The 14,605-nt window shown below is 46.9% G+C and overlaps 1 protein-coding gene across 2 annotated transcripts in view; it reads left to right on the forward strand.

The window, feature by feature from the left end:
- CASP9 (caspase 9) overlaps positions 1–14,488 on the forward strand; it is a 34,598-nt gene extending 20,110 nt beyond the window's left edge. Inside the window, exons 3-5 of one of the 2 annotated variants that reach the window (XM_034955994.3) lie at positions 8,756–8,935; positions 10,208–10,317; positions 11,175–14,488. In XM_034955994.3, coding sequence (XP_034811885.1) covers positions 8,756–8,935; positions 10,208–10,317; positions 11,175–11,267 — 383 coding nt within the window. In that variant the 3' untranslated portion in view covers positions 11,268–14,488. The remainder of the gene's footprint in view (positions 1–8,755; positions 8,936–10,207; positions 10,318–11,174) is intronic. The other variant, XM_003806257.5, reaches the window with a different exon arrangement.
- The last annotated feature ends 117 nt before the right edge of the window (positions 14,489–14,605 follow it).

The following is a 14,605-nucleotide window of genomic DNA, read 5'->3' on the forward strand; positions in this document are numbered from 1 at the left end:
ATTTAAATATTGGAATTTTCAAAAGCGTAGTTGTGGGGGTTCGAGGAACATTTAAAGATTACTTGGGCTGGGTGCAGTGTCTCATGCCCAACACTTTGGGAGGCCGAGGCAGGAGGATTGCTTGAGCCAGGAGTTCGAGACCAGCCTGGGCAACACAGCGAGACCCTGTCTCTATTTTTGTTTTGTTTTTTAAATGTATTACTTGGATTCTTTGTAGTTTTGCTGTATGCTCTAATTTTAAACTTCACTCCTATTACAGTGTTACCTGATTTTCTTATAAAAAAAGAGGGAAGAGAGACAAACATGGGGTTCCTAGTTTGTGGGTCATGACAGGAATATCAGGGAGCGCTAGAAATTCTGTCCCAGGGAGTCCCCTCTGCCCTAGGCTCTCCACGGACTGGAACATTCAGAAGGTATATCAGTTCCTTGCCTCCAGCCTGATCTGCCAGAGAAGTGAGCACTGTTATACCATAGCGCTGTCCAGCTCGTCCAGCTGTGACATGGGCACCTGTGGTCTGTTTCTCCTGTGCACATCCAACTGCCCCATCCCTATTCCACGTTGGTGGAGTTGGGTGGAGGCTACCTAGGAGAGCAGCCTCTGGTCACATCATTCACCCAGTAAGTGTTTATTGAGCACCAGCTGTATATACCAGGCTGTGCGTTAGGTGCTGGGGATAGGGGAAAAACAGAGTTTCAGTCTCCTGGAATTTATAATTTGACATGAACTGTATTAAGTCACTGTCATGACCCATGCCCATAACTTGACCACAAGTGATTGAGAACACTTGATTAACCCTGGATGGGCTACTGACCTATCTATCACACAGCCCTGGGCCAGTTCATCTCTAGACAGCTCAGCAAATGGGGAAAATAACAGAACCCACTCCCAAGCTCAGGTGATCCTCCCACCTCAGCCTCCTGAGTAGCTGGGGCTACAGGTGCACACTACCATGCCCAGCTAATTTTTCTATTTTTTTTTTGTAGAGACAGGGTTTTGCCATGTTGCCCAGGCTGGTCTTGAACTCCTGGGTTCAAGCAATCTGCTCACTTCGGCCTCCCAAAGTGCTGGGATTACAGGCGTGATCCACTGTGCCCGGGCAACTTTAATAATATTTAATGCACTAATTGGTGTGTGTACAGTGATTGGTTCATTTTAATAACTGAAAACCCAGCCTGCCCTCCACGCCCACCCCGGAGGACCCAGTGTCACATGAGAGTCCCCCACCCCGCTGTCGCCAGCACAGTTCCCTCAGGACAACAGTAACAGGAAGTGAGGAAGGCTGCCACTCTCGGGGCTGTAGAAACCCTGCTCTGCCTCACCTCCTGTCTTATCCACAGTGTGTGGTCCAGCAATGCTCTTCCTTCGGAGCCTCCGGTCCCTCTTTCTCCTATGAATCAAATGAAAGACAGAAAGGGCAAGGGAATTAGGAATGCAGGCTGAGCAGGCATACCTACTTTCTGGACAGTTAGTCGGTCTTGTGCTCCTCCCATGTCCCATCCAGTCTCAGTCTCAACAGCAGGGAGGGCCTTTGTCACGTGAATATCTGCTGTCACTCTTAGGACTCAGTAGCAGGGCTTCCAAGGCCTTTGGTGACCTGGCCCCTGCCACTTCACCTTCACCAGCCTGGCATGCTCCGAGTCCCCAGCACGGCCCAGCCTTCCCAGGATGTCCAGGCTCTTGCTTGCTCTTCTACCTGCTCCCCTGGCTAACTCTTTTTTTAAAATTCATTTTTACTTATTTTGTTTTAGAGATGGGGGTCTCACTATATTGCCCAGGCTAGTCTTGAACTGTTGTTCAAGTGATACTCCCACCTCCGCCTCCCAAAGTGCTGGGATAACAGGCATGAGCCACCGTGCCTGGCACCTGGCTGACTCTTAATCATCCATCCTTCTGGTTACAATTTATTGTCACTTCCCTAAACACCCCCTTTCTTGGCCAAAGTCAGGGTTAGCTGGCCTTTGTGCTCCTGCAGCCTCTGTCCCTCCCCTACCATAGCACTGTCTCATTGTATTGAGATGGGCTTATCCCCTGGTCAGCTCCGAGGGGAGGGCCAGGCCTACCCTGCAGCCAGGCCCCCAGCCTGGCACAGAGCCCACAGTCTGGTTGCATCTCATGTGGATTCTAATTTGAATGTAAAGGAGAACCATACAAAAGCATCTGTGGTGGTTCACGCCTGTAATCCCAACAGTTTGGGAGGCCGAGGTGGGAGAATCTCTTGAGACGAGGAGTTTGAGACCAGTCTCTATAATAAAATTTAAAACATTAGCCAGGCCTGGTGGTGTGTGCCTATGGTCCCAGCTACTTGGGATGTTTAGGCAGGAAGATCGCTTGAGCCCTGGAGGTCGAGGCTGCAGTGAGCCATGTTTACACTATTGCACTCCGGCCTGAGTGACAGAGCCAGTCTGTCACCTGTCTCTAAAAAAATAAAAAATAAAAAAAAATATGAGCCAAATTTGGCATAATGTAGATTTCCATCATTGAAACAAAACTCACAGAAAACAGCAAGATTTCAAAGCCAGCATGCAGTGATGAAGATATCCCTTTGGAGTCGGGTCCTTGCTTTGCCTCCGCAGGCTGCGTGACCTGGTGCTTAACGCAGTTACCACATGGTGGCGCCACGTCAGCTGAGAGCAGAAATAGAAAGGTCCCCGTTCTTCACTAGTGCCTGGCGAGGGGTCTGTTTACATGCATCAGAACACCTGTCCTGGGTTTTGAGGACTCTTGTATTGCTATTTTATAACTCACTATAATAATTTAAAAATATTTAATTTAAAAATCATTTAATAATAATTTAATTTAAATATAATAATAAATAATTTAAAAATCATTTTTAAATAATAATTTTAAAACCCTCCAACGTGTCATCCACCCATTCATTAGGAGGTAACAGCACCAGGGCTGAAAAATATGCATTGAAGTCGATAACTTTGGTGTGCAACGTTGGCGTGATAGGCAACCAAGTAGCCACCTCTCTGAGGCTGAGCCGTCAATTTTGGGGTGACCCCTCTTTGGGATTTGAGAGATCGGGCTGAGAAGACAGAAAGCAATGACAATATGCTGCAGTGGTTGTGGATTTTCTGTGCGGAGGGAACATCTCCTCCTACTGTGTATTTATTCTCGTGGGGAATGAGTCCTGCCTTACGGGGAGTTTTGCATTAATGAGGCTCTCTAAGAACCGAGGCTCTCCAAGAACCAAGCCATGCATACAGTGCAGAACACCCTAGGCAAGGCCTTCACATCAGATTTGTGGGCTGAGGCTGACACGTGAATGGAGCTGCCTTAGCGACCCGCCTGACCCCCTCTTTCCTTTCCCCCACACCCCCTGCTCTGATCTGCTGTCTCTTCTCAGCCTCTCTGCTCACCCTGTCTCTTCTGGCCATTCTTAACAGCATCCCCTGCTTAGGCATCCCTCCGCCCCCACAGGCTGCCAGGCAGACCCAGCACCATCACATTCACGCCTCAGGCCTCCTTGCTGTGCTGCTTCACGTCATTCCCAGACACCTGGGGCAGATTCCGGAGTCTCTACCAAGAAAACAACCAGAAGCGATGAACCACAAAATCTAGAGAAAAACATGGATTTCATAGATCAAAGAGGCCCCCCTTTGGAGGCTGGGGGCCTCTGTGAGAAGCAGTGGGATAGTTGAGAGGCAAAAAACATGGGGCAGAATTCCGCGCCCCTCACATCAGCTGGGAGAATGCCAATGACCAATGGTTTCTGAGCTTTAGCTGTGTGGGGTAAGAGGTCAATAGATTTTGGTGTTACTATTATGGGGTTGCCAGAGCCACCTCTGTTCCTGCCAGATGGGCCCCCAGCTCCTCTGGGTGAACCGTGACTTCCCTCAGTCACATAGATCCAGCCATGCAAACCTGCCTGCGTTGCGGCCACAGCACTTGCTGTCTCTCTCACCAGGACCGTTCTCCCTGATGGCATCAGGGCCTGGATCACAGTCACATTCTCCAGGAGTGTTTTTGCAGGGGACCCTCTGGATCACTCCTACTCCAACTTCAGCCTCTTTTTTAAAAAATTTCTTTTTTTTTTCTGCAGTATGTATACATAGTTAAATATATATATATATATTTTTTAACCAAAGCTCTTGTTAGATGCCTTCTTTCCTGAGTAGCCCTCTGTGCTCCGCCTTACCCCACCCACCACGAGCCCTACTGCAGAAGACCTCATCCCGGAAGGCCTCCGTCAGTGTCTCCACTTCAGTAGCTCTGTAGCTGAGCCATGTGGGGCACAAGTCCTGCCAGGACCTCTCTGTTTTCCAAGCTTGGCACTGCCTTTGGGGAGTCTAGATTTTAAAATGGAAAAGACAAAAAATCTGGCAACCTAAAAAAGAAAATAATTCAGAATGTTATAATACAGCCATCTCATTGTTGCATCTTCCTTTTGGATTCCAGCCCATGAGCACAGTCTGCTTTTCTCAGCTAACATTATCCCTTAAGCAGTTCCCCAGATCTCCATGGCCTTCATCATCACTAGCTCAAATGGCTTTATAATGGGCCATTTTCATGACATGCACTAATTTACTAAACCATTTTCCTAATGTCGGCCATTTAGGTGATATCTAATTTTTGGCTCACACAACCACAGGTGTCTTCATATAGAAAGCTTTTGACTGCATTTGAATTATTTTCTTAGGAAATTACTGGATTGGAAGGTGTAAACATCTCCATGGATTTCATTACCCATGACTTGGTGTCTATTTGGTATTTTTCTGATGGCTTCTTTGATTCTAGAAAAGGATTTGCCATAGTGCAAGAAGTACAAATGATAACACTAGGACAAAATAGAGAGGGAACACAAGGAGAGAAGAAAAGTAAAAGTTTGGATTCCAAAAATACATCCTAGGATGTCCTGCAGCTTTCTACAGTTCTCTAATGTACAAGTGAATTAAAAATTTAAGGTATACAACGACTGATTTTAGAGATAAAATCACTTTGCAGATGTAAAGAAACATGGAAAAATCCCAGCCATTGGTAATAGTAGACTCAAAAATGAGGTAGGTCAAAGTCCCAGTCAGCCTCTGTCTGGGGTGAAACCCCTTAACTTATCTCAGTCTCAGTTGCCTAATTACATAAAATGGAATACTGATAGCTACTTGCTAGAGGTGGCCCTGCGCATTTTTTATGCTTTCCAGCCGCCATTGGAAATAAGATCATTGGCCAGGGGCGGTGGCTCACGCCTGTCATCCCAGCACTTTGGGAGGCCGAGGCGGGCAGATCACGAGGTCAGGAGATCAAGACCATCCTGGCTAACACAGTGAAACCCCGTCTCTACAAAAAATTAGCCAGGTGTGGTGGCACACGCCTGTAGTCCCAGCTACTTGGGAGGCTGAGACAGGAGAATCGCTTGAACCCAGGAGGCGAAGCTTGCAGTGAGCCATCGCGCCACTGCATTCCAGCCTGGATGACAGAGCGAGACTCTGTCTCAAAAAAAAAAAAAAAAAAAAAAAAAGATCACTTTCAAGATCCATGGAATCTGGTGTTCTATAGTTCTATATCTGGTATTTGCAAGACAGAAGTCAGGAATAGAGACTCCAGACACATTTCTTCCCTTGGTTGTCTTAAAGGGGACACTGTGATCTTGACAGCCTGAGTAAAGGGTTTGAGTGAGTGCCTATGATATAGTGGACAGTTTCCTCAACTATATTTCTAAAAAAAGACAAGTTTTATGTGACTTTTTAAAAATTGTGGCAAAATACATATAACATAAAATTTACTATCTTAACCATTTTTTTGGGGTGATTGCTTGAGCTCAGGAGTTTGAGGCTGGAGCGAGTTAAGATCATGCCACTTCAATCTGGGCAACAGAGCAAAAGCGTGTCTCTTAAAAAAAAAAAATGCCTGTAATCCCAGCACTTTGGGAGGCCAAGGCAGGCAGATTGCTTGAGCCCAGGAGTTTGAGACCAGCCTGGGCAACATGGCAAGATCCTGTCTCTACAAAAAATACAAAAATTAACTGGGTGTGGTGGCACCTGTAGTCCCAGCTACTTGAGAGGCTGAGGTGGGGGATCACTTGAGCCTGGCAGGTCAAGGCTGCAGTGAGCTGTGATTGCACCACTGCACTCCAGCCTGGGTGACAGAATGAGACTCTCTCAAAAAACAAAAACAAAAAACAATCCCCCAAAACAAAACAAAAAACCACTGCCCTCTCCCCACTGAATGGTCCTGCCACCCTTTTCAAAATTCATTTGACCATGCATGTGAGGGTGTATGTCTGGGCTCTATTCAATGACATTGACCTATGTCTGTCTTTATGCCAGTACCATACTGTTTTGATTATTGTAGCTTTGTAGTAAGTTTTGAAATCAGGAAGTGTGAGTCCTCCAATTTTGCTCTTTTTCCAGGTTGTTTTGTCTATTTGGGGTCCCTTGAGATTCTCGTGTGAATTTTAGGATAGATTTTCTATTTCTGCAAAAAACATCATTGGGGTTTTGATAGGGATTACATTTAATCTATGGATTGCTTTGGGTAGTATTGAGATCTTTAAGTTTTCTAATCCATGAACATAGGATATATTTCCATTTATTTATATCTTTTTTTTTTTTTTTTTTCTTGAGACAGAGTCTCGCTCTGTTGTCAGACTGGAGGACTGTGGCGCCATCTCGGCTCACTGCAACCTCTGACTCCCTGGTTCAAGCAGTTCTCCTGCTTCAGCCTCCTGAGTAGCTGGGATTACAGGCACACGCCACCACGCCCAGCTAATTTTTATATTTTTAGTAGAGTCGGGGTTTCACCATGTTGGCCAGGATGGTCTCAATCTCCTGACCTAGTGATCCACCAGCCTCGGTCTCCCAAAGTGCTGGGATTACAGGCGTGAGCCACTGTGCCTGGCCTATATCTTCTTTATTTTTCTTTCTTTCTTTCTTTTTTTTTTTTTTTTTTTTTTAGATGGAGTCCTGCTCTGTTGCCCAGGCTGGAGTGCAATGGCACGATCTTGACTCACTGCAACCTCCGCCTCCTGGATTCAAGTGATTTTCCTGCCTCAGCCTCCCAAGTAGCTGGGATTACAGGTGCCCACCACCACGCCTGGGTAATTTTTGTATTTTTTAATAGAGACGGGATTTTACCATGTTGGCCAGGCTTGTTTCAAACTCCTGACCTCAGGTGATCTGCCTGCCTTGGCCTCCCAAAGTGCTGGGATTACAGGTGTGAGCCACTGTGCCCGGCCCGGCTCTTTTTCTTTTTTGAGACTGGGTTTTGCTTTGTCACCCAGGCTGAAGTGCAGTGGCGTGATCACTGCACACCGCAGCCTCAACTGCTTGGACTCAAGTGGTTCTCCCACCTCAGCCTCACGAGTAGCTGGGACCACAGGCACATGCCACCACACCTGGCTAAATTTTTTATTATGTGTAGAGATGAGGTTTTGCTGGTCTGGAACTTCTGGGCTCAAGGGATCCTCCTGCCTCAGCCTCCCAAAGTGTTGAGATTACAGGCGTGAGCCATGGCATCCAGCCTTCTTTCTTTCAGCAATGTTTTGTAGTTTTCATTTTACAAGTCTTTCATCTTGGTTAAGTTAATTTCTCACTATTTTATTATTTTTGATGCTATTGTCAATGGAACCATTTTTGTAATTTCTTTTTCTGATTGTTCATTGTTAGTGTATAGAAATGGAAGTATTTTTTGTGGTTGGCTTCGTATCCTGCTAATATGCTAATTTTATTTGTTCTAATAGTGTTTAATCTTTAGGGTTTTCTGCATATAAAATCATACCATCTGTGAGTAGAGATAATTTTACTCCTTCTTTCCAATTTGAATGTCTTTTATTTCTTTTTCTTGCCTCCTTGCTCTATTAACTTCTAGTAATGTGTTGAATAGAAGTGGCAAAAGCAGAAATTCTTGCCTTCTTCCTGATCTTATAGAAAAAGGTTTCAGTCTTTCACCATTGAGTATAATGTTTGCTGTGGGTTTTTCATATGTGGCTTTTACTATGTTGAGGTAGTTTCCTTCTATTCTGAGTTTGTTGACTGTTTTTATCATGAAAGCTTGTTGAATTTTGTCATGTGCTTTTTTCTGCATCAATTGAGATGATGATGTAGGGTTTTTTTCATTCTCTTATGAACCCCAAAAATCTGAGACAGGTCTCAGTCAATTTAAGAAGTTTCTTTTGCCAAAGTTAAGGACGCACGCCCAGGAGACACGTCTATGCCTTTCTCTGAACATGAATTTTAGGGTTCCAAATTTAAAGGGGAAAGGGCAGGATATTGAGAAGTACACAGTTTTCAGGTAAGAGCAGGGTAGGGGGAAATAGTCATTCAAGCATTTGTCTGGCTCAGTGAATTTGCATTTTTACGTAAGGTAACATAGGGCAGGGGAAAATGCAGGGAACCTGCATTTTTACATAAGATAACAAAGACAAATGGGGCAGGGGAATAATCAGATATGCATTTGTGCCAGGTGGGCAGAGGGGTGATGCCTCTGTAAAGATAAGCTATCCATTTACATTGCCATGGTGAATTTTATCAGACAACTATCTTGGAGCTCACCAGGAATTTCCTTGTGGGCAAAATATGGGAGAGGTGTGTAGCTTTTCATCTTGTAGCCATCTTATTTAGGAACCAAAATGGGGAGGCACGTTTGCGTGACCCAGTTCCCAGCTTGACTTTTCCGTTTGGCTTAATGAGTTTGGGGTCCCAAGATTTATTTTCCTTTCACACTGTTAATGTAGTATATTGCACCGACTTTCATATGTTGAACCATCCTTGTCTGTGTATTTCAATGACAAGGGGTGTTTGTTTCTGCTTCCTGCAGAGCAGAAAGACCATGGGTTTGAGGTGGCCTCCACTTCCCCTGAAGACGAGTCCCCTGGCAGTAACCCCGAGCCAGACGCCACCCCGTTCCAGGAAGGTTTGAGGACCTTCGACCAGCTGGACGCCATATCTAGTTTGCCCACACCCAGTGACATCTTTGTGTCCTACTCTACTTTCCCAGGTGAGCACATCAGAAGGGCTCGTCCTCGCAGCCAGTGGGTCTTCCCGTCTGCCCTAGAGGCAGCTGTGTGGTGAGAGAAAAGACCAGGGTATGAGTCCTGGTTCTGTCTTTTGCCCCTCTGTGACCCTGAGCAAGTTACTTCTCTCTGAGCCTCGGCTCAGGCTGAGCGGGCAAGGATGCGCACTGCAAGGAGGCCTGCGCCCTTGGGTTCCTGTGCCTCACTTGCCTCTCCTCTGCCTGACCCTGCCTCTGCCTTCGCATCTCTAGCAGGGGAATAGGAATCGTGCCTCAGGGGTTTCCATGGGAATTAAACAAGGTGGCTGGCACGTCACTGAGCACAGTGCGGGGCACGTAGTAGGTGCAGCAAGCGGTAGTTTCCTTCCTTCTTTTTTTTTTTTTTTGAGATGGAATCTCGCTCTGTTGCCCAGGCTGGAGTGCAGTGGCGCGATCTTGGGTCACTGCAAGCTCTGCATCCCAGGTTCACACCATTCTTCTGCCTCAGCCTCCCAAGTAGCTGGGACTACAAGCGCCTGCCACCACGCCTGGCTAATTTTTTGTATTTTTAGTAGAGATGGGGTTTCACCGTGTTAGCCAGGATGGTCTCGATCTCCTGACCTCGTGATCCACCGGCCTCGGCTTCCCAAAGTGCTGGGATTACAGGCGTGAGCCACCGCGCCCGGCAATTTTTTTTTTTTTTTTTTTTTTTTTTGAGACGGAGTCTTGCTTTGTCGCCCAGGCTGGAGTTCAGTGGCATGATCTCAGCTCACTGCAACCTCCACCTCCCAGGTTGAAGTAATTCTCCTGCCTTAGCCTCCTAAGTAGCTGGGATTACAGGCATGCATCACCACACCCAGCTAATTTTTGTATTTTTAGTAGACACAGGGTTTTACCATGTTGGCCAGGCTGGTCAAGAATTCCTGACCTCAAGTGATTTGCCCACCTCGGTCTTCCAAAATGCTGGGATTACAGGTGTGAGCCACTGTGCCTGGCAGTTTCCTTCCTTTCTTATGCCTTGGATGAGTCACTTGACTTTTCCAAGCCTTGGTTTCCTTGCTGGGAAAACAGGAATTATAGCCGGAATCAGGGGATGGTCATGAGGGTGAAATAAGATCATGATTAGGGCAGAGCCTCAGGGGCCAGGCTGCTCCTGCTGGATGTATGCATGAGTCAAGGTCTGGAGGGCGCCCGAGCCTGCGTGCATGGCCAGAGGGGCGGTGGGGAGCCGGCGGAGGGGTGGCTCTCCAGCAGTGTTCAGCCCTCCTCCCTCCAAAGGTTTTGTTTCCTGGAGGGACCCCAAAAGTGGCTCCTGGTACGTTGAGACCCTGGACGACATCTTTGAGCAGTGGGCTCACTCTGAAGACCTGCAGTCCCTCCTGCTTAGGGTGAGTGCTGCCTTCCTCTGCAAAGGAGAGGGGAGGCTGCTGAGGGGCAGCGTGTCCTCCTGGGGCTGGGGATTTGGGGGTGAGCAGGGCAGGCCCAAACCAAGGGTAAAAGGTAGTAGACTCCTGCCTCTGAGCCTTGGAGTCAGCACTTTTATGTCTCTTTATGAGAGGCATCCTGCCTGTGGTGACATTTGCCCTTTATTCAAAGAGTTGCCTTCCCTGTCTCCTCCAAGGTCCCCAGGTTGACACCTCCCGCTCCTCCACTGATGGAGCTGGTCCTCAGTGCCAGCGCAGGATGGCTCTGTCCAGACCCTGAAGGCGGGTCATGGGCCCCTCCCTATATCCTGTGGGCATCATGTAGTCTTCTACTCTTGACCCTCAAGAATTGTGAACCCCTCCTTGTACATCGCCTTCTCAGGAGGCCCCAGTGAGGAAACAGATAGGGAAGCGTGGCCTGATAGGCCCAGTCCTACTCCATGGAAACCCGACTCAGAGCAGTTGCTTCCTCTGAGGGTCCTGTGGCCTTGTGGCTGCCTTGGGAGGCAGCATGTATGGGCCCCTGCTGCTCTGCTCAGGTATTCACGCCACGAGAAGGGGCTGCGGGGCTGGGGCCACTCCTTGCTCCTTGCAAATATTTCAGTCTGATTTCAACTTTATGAATTTGGAAATTTTGAATTTTGAGTTTTTTAAAGGTAAAGTTGAGGTGCGTGTTCTTTAAGCCCTCCTGCTCAAAGAGGCTGCAGTTTGAGCTGTTTTTAAGGTGCGGGTTGAGTGGACATTCCCCCCAGCCCCTCTTGAATTCTTCCTTCAGTCCAGAGAACTGAACTCACAGAGCTCTCCATGGTCATGTCTTACAGGTCGCTAATGCTGTTTCGGTGAAAGGGATTTATAAACAGATGCCTGGTTGCTTTAATTTCCTTCGGAAAAAACTTTTCTTTAAAACATCATAAGGCCAGGGCCCCTCACCCTGCCTTATCTTGCACCCCAAAGCTTTCCTGCCCCAGGCCTGAAAGAGGCTGAGGCCTGGACTTTCCTGCAACTCAAGGACTTTGCAGCCGGCACAGGGTCTGCTCTTTCTCTGCCAGTGACAGACAGGCTCTTAGCAGCTTCCAGATCGACGACAAGTGCTGAACAGTGGAGGAAGAGGGACAGATGAATGCCGTGGATTGCACGTGGCCTCTTGAGCAGTGGCTGGTCCAGGGCTAGTGACTTGTGTCCCATGATCCCTGTGTTGTCTCTAGAGCAGGGATTAACCTCTGCACTACTGACATGTGGGGCCAGGTCACCCTTTGCTGTGAGGCTGTCCTGTACATTGTGGGATGTTCAGCACTGTCCCTCGCCTCAATGCCAGTAACGCGTCTTCCTGAGTGGTGCCAAACAAAAAGGTTCTCAGGTGTTGCCAAATATGTCCTGGGGTATAAAACTTTCCTCGCCTGACAACCACTGGTCTGTAGGGATTTTTGGCTACACACAAACCAGTATCTCTCATAGATCAGCAAGCCGGGGCCTACTAGAGTCTGAACAGCTGTAATCTATGAATTCTAAGTGAAAGTTTAAAAATTGTTAATTTTTCCTATATTGCATTAATTTTAAAAAATAAATCTGAGGCAAATATGGACTCTCTTTTGCCTATTTCTTCCCTCATTTTGCTCCAACTCTTTCTTCTTCCTTACAAAAGAGACTTTTGCTTTTTTCGAAACATTTCCCCATGTTTTTCTGGGGTCTCGCTATGTTGCCCAGGCTGGTCTCAAACTCCTGGGCTCAAGTGACCCTCCCAAGTAGCTCTTACTACAGGCGTGCACCACTGCACCCAGCCCCATTTATTCATGTCTTATTTCACTTGATCCTTATCCCATCCCAGGAAGGCAACAAGGGTGAGAACCCTGTGCTCAGGGAGGTTAGGTCTCTTGTCCAAGGGAAAACGATTATCCAGAGAAGAGACCTGGCCAGAACCTGGGTCCCCTGAGTCCCAGCCGTGCCTCCCATGTGCCTTGCTTGCTGAAGCACCCCCGGACTGCAGTGTGAACGTGCTGCGCAATAGTGACACGCTGGGCTTCCCCACAAGGCTCCACCCTGAGGTCTTTTAAGCTGTCCTTATGCCAGCCTATTTCTTGTTTTTTGGGCCTTTTTTTTTGGAGATAGGGTCTCACTCTGTCGCCCAGGCTGGAGTGCAATGACGCAATCTTGGCTTATTGCAGTCTCGACCTCCTGGGCTCAAGAGATCCTTCCACCTCAGCCTCCTGAGTAGCTTGGACTACAGGTGTGCGCCACCTCTCCCAGTTAATTTTTGTATTTTTAGTAGAGACAGAGTTATGCCATGTTACTCAGGCTGGTCTTGAACTCCTGGACTCAAGCGATCAGCCTGCCTTAGCCTCCCAAAGTGCAGGGGTTACAGGCTTGAGCCATTGCGCCTGACCTATTTCTGGTTCTTAGGGCCCTGGATGTTAGGATGGATTTCTGAATTAATAATAATAATAAAACCCTCATCAAGATGTGATTTGCATAGTTGTCACTTTATATAATATTATTTTCCTTCTGTGACCTTTCCAAGTCTGAAACAGTCCCAGGGACTTCTTTTGGTTAGTTATTTGCAATCACCTGTAGGACACACACACAAGAAAATCGTCAGGTTCACCTAACCGCAGAGCTGTGCGTGGCAGTTTCCTGTCTTTGTTCTCCTGGGCTAAGCTACTCAAGTGAGTCACAGGCAGCCCACACTACAGTAGCTCCTGCCTGAGGAGTTCAGATGATGTTTCAGATAAAAAGATGCAATCACAGCTTTTCATTGACCTGTTAGGGTCTTCCTGTAAAGGGGGTCTTAGCCAGGAGTCCTGTGTGGGCTTCAGGTTAGGGGGCCTTCGAATCCCCTAAAAATTATATGCCAAATGTGCGGATGGCATATTTTTAGATTTCATTTGTTTCTCATCAAAACTGCTGTTTGCAAGGCAGTTATGCACTGTGGTTGGGGCTATAACTGTTTCCAGAGGCAGTTGATCAGTATCTGTTAAACTTTTTTTTTTTTTTTTTTTTTGAGACAGTCTTGCTCTGTTGCCCAGACTGGAGTACAGTGGCATGATCTAGGCTCACTGCAACCTCTGCCTCCCAGGTTCAAGTGATTCTCCTGCCTTAGCCTCCCGAGTAGCTGATATTACAGGTGTGCACCACCACGCCTGGCTGATTTTTTTGCATTTTTAGTAGAGACAGGGTTTCACCATGTTGGCCAGGCTGGTCTCAAACTGCTGACCTCAAGTGATCTACCCGCCTCAGCTTCCCAAAGTGCTGGGATTACAGGCGTGAGCCACCGCACCCAGCCTGTTAAACATTTTGATATGCCAGCTTCATGATCCAGTGTTGTAAACGGCAGGAGATCCAGCTGCTACAGCACAAATACTCAAACCAGTGTGCAAGAATTATGTCCAAGAATGTTCACTGCACAATGTAAGAGTGAAAAATAGGAAACATGAAAGCTGCATTCATTACACTCAAACTATGGAATACTATTTAGCTGTTCAAAAGAATGACATGTACGTACTAACATGTAAAATGTGATAAGGTGTTAAGTGAAAAATAGCTGCAGAACAGTATGAAGACTCAGATCCTAGTTTTTGCTTAGAAGACAGTGTCTATGTGTGTGTGTATAGATAGATAGATAGATAGATAGATAGATAGATATGCACATAAAGTTGAGAAGACCACACACCAAGCTTTTAACAATGATTGGCAGGGCGAAGTGGCTCACGCTTGTAATCCCAGCACATTGGGAGGCTGAGGTGGGCAGATCACCTGAGGTCAGGAGTTTGAGACCAGCCTGGCCAACATGGTGAAACCCCATCTCTACTAAAAATACAAAAATTAGTTGGGCATGGTGGTGCATGCCTGTAATCCCAGCTAGTTAGGAGGCTGAGGCAGGAGAATTGCTTGAACCCGGAAGGCAGAGGTTGCAGTGAGCTGAGATCAAGCCACTGTACTCCAGCCTGTGCAACAGAGCGAGACTCCATTTGAAAAAAAAAAAAAACAAAAACAATGATTACCTCTGGAGAGTGGAATTGGAGATGTAAAATGAGGGGGGACTTCTACTTTTTTACTTGATACACTCCTGTATTCTTTTAATATTTTTACAAAGAGTATGTATTACCTTCTGGAAAAAGAATAAAAACTAAGGATTGCTGGAGTTCATGTGTGACTGTCATTCAACTGACATTTGTTGAAAGGATGAATGCCCCAGGCCACTTGTCTCCTTTGCTTCTCTGCTCTTATCTTTTGCTTGTACTTCCTGACCTTGGCTTGT

The sequence above is a fragment of the Pan paniscus genome, chromosome 1, assembly GCF_029289425.2.
Source record: "Pan paniscus chromosome 1, NHGRI_mPanPan1-v2.0_pri, whole genome shotgun sequence".
Taxonomy (NCBI): Eukaryota; Metazoa; Chordata; class Mammalia; order Primates; family Hominidae; genus Pan; species Pan paniscus.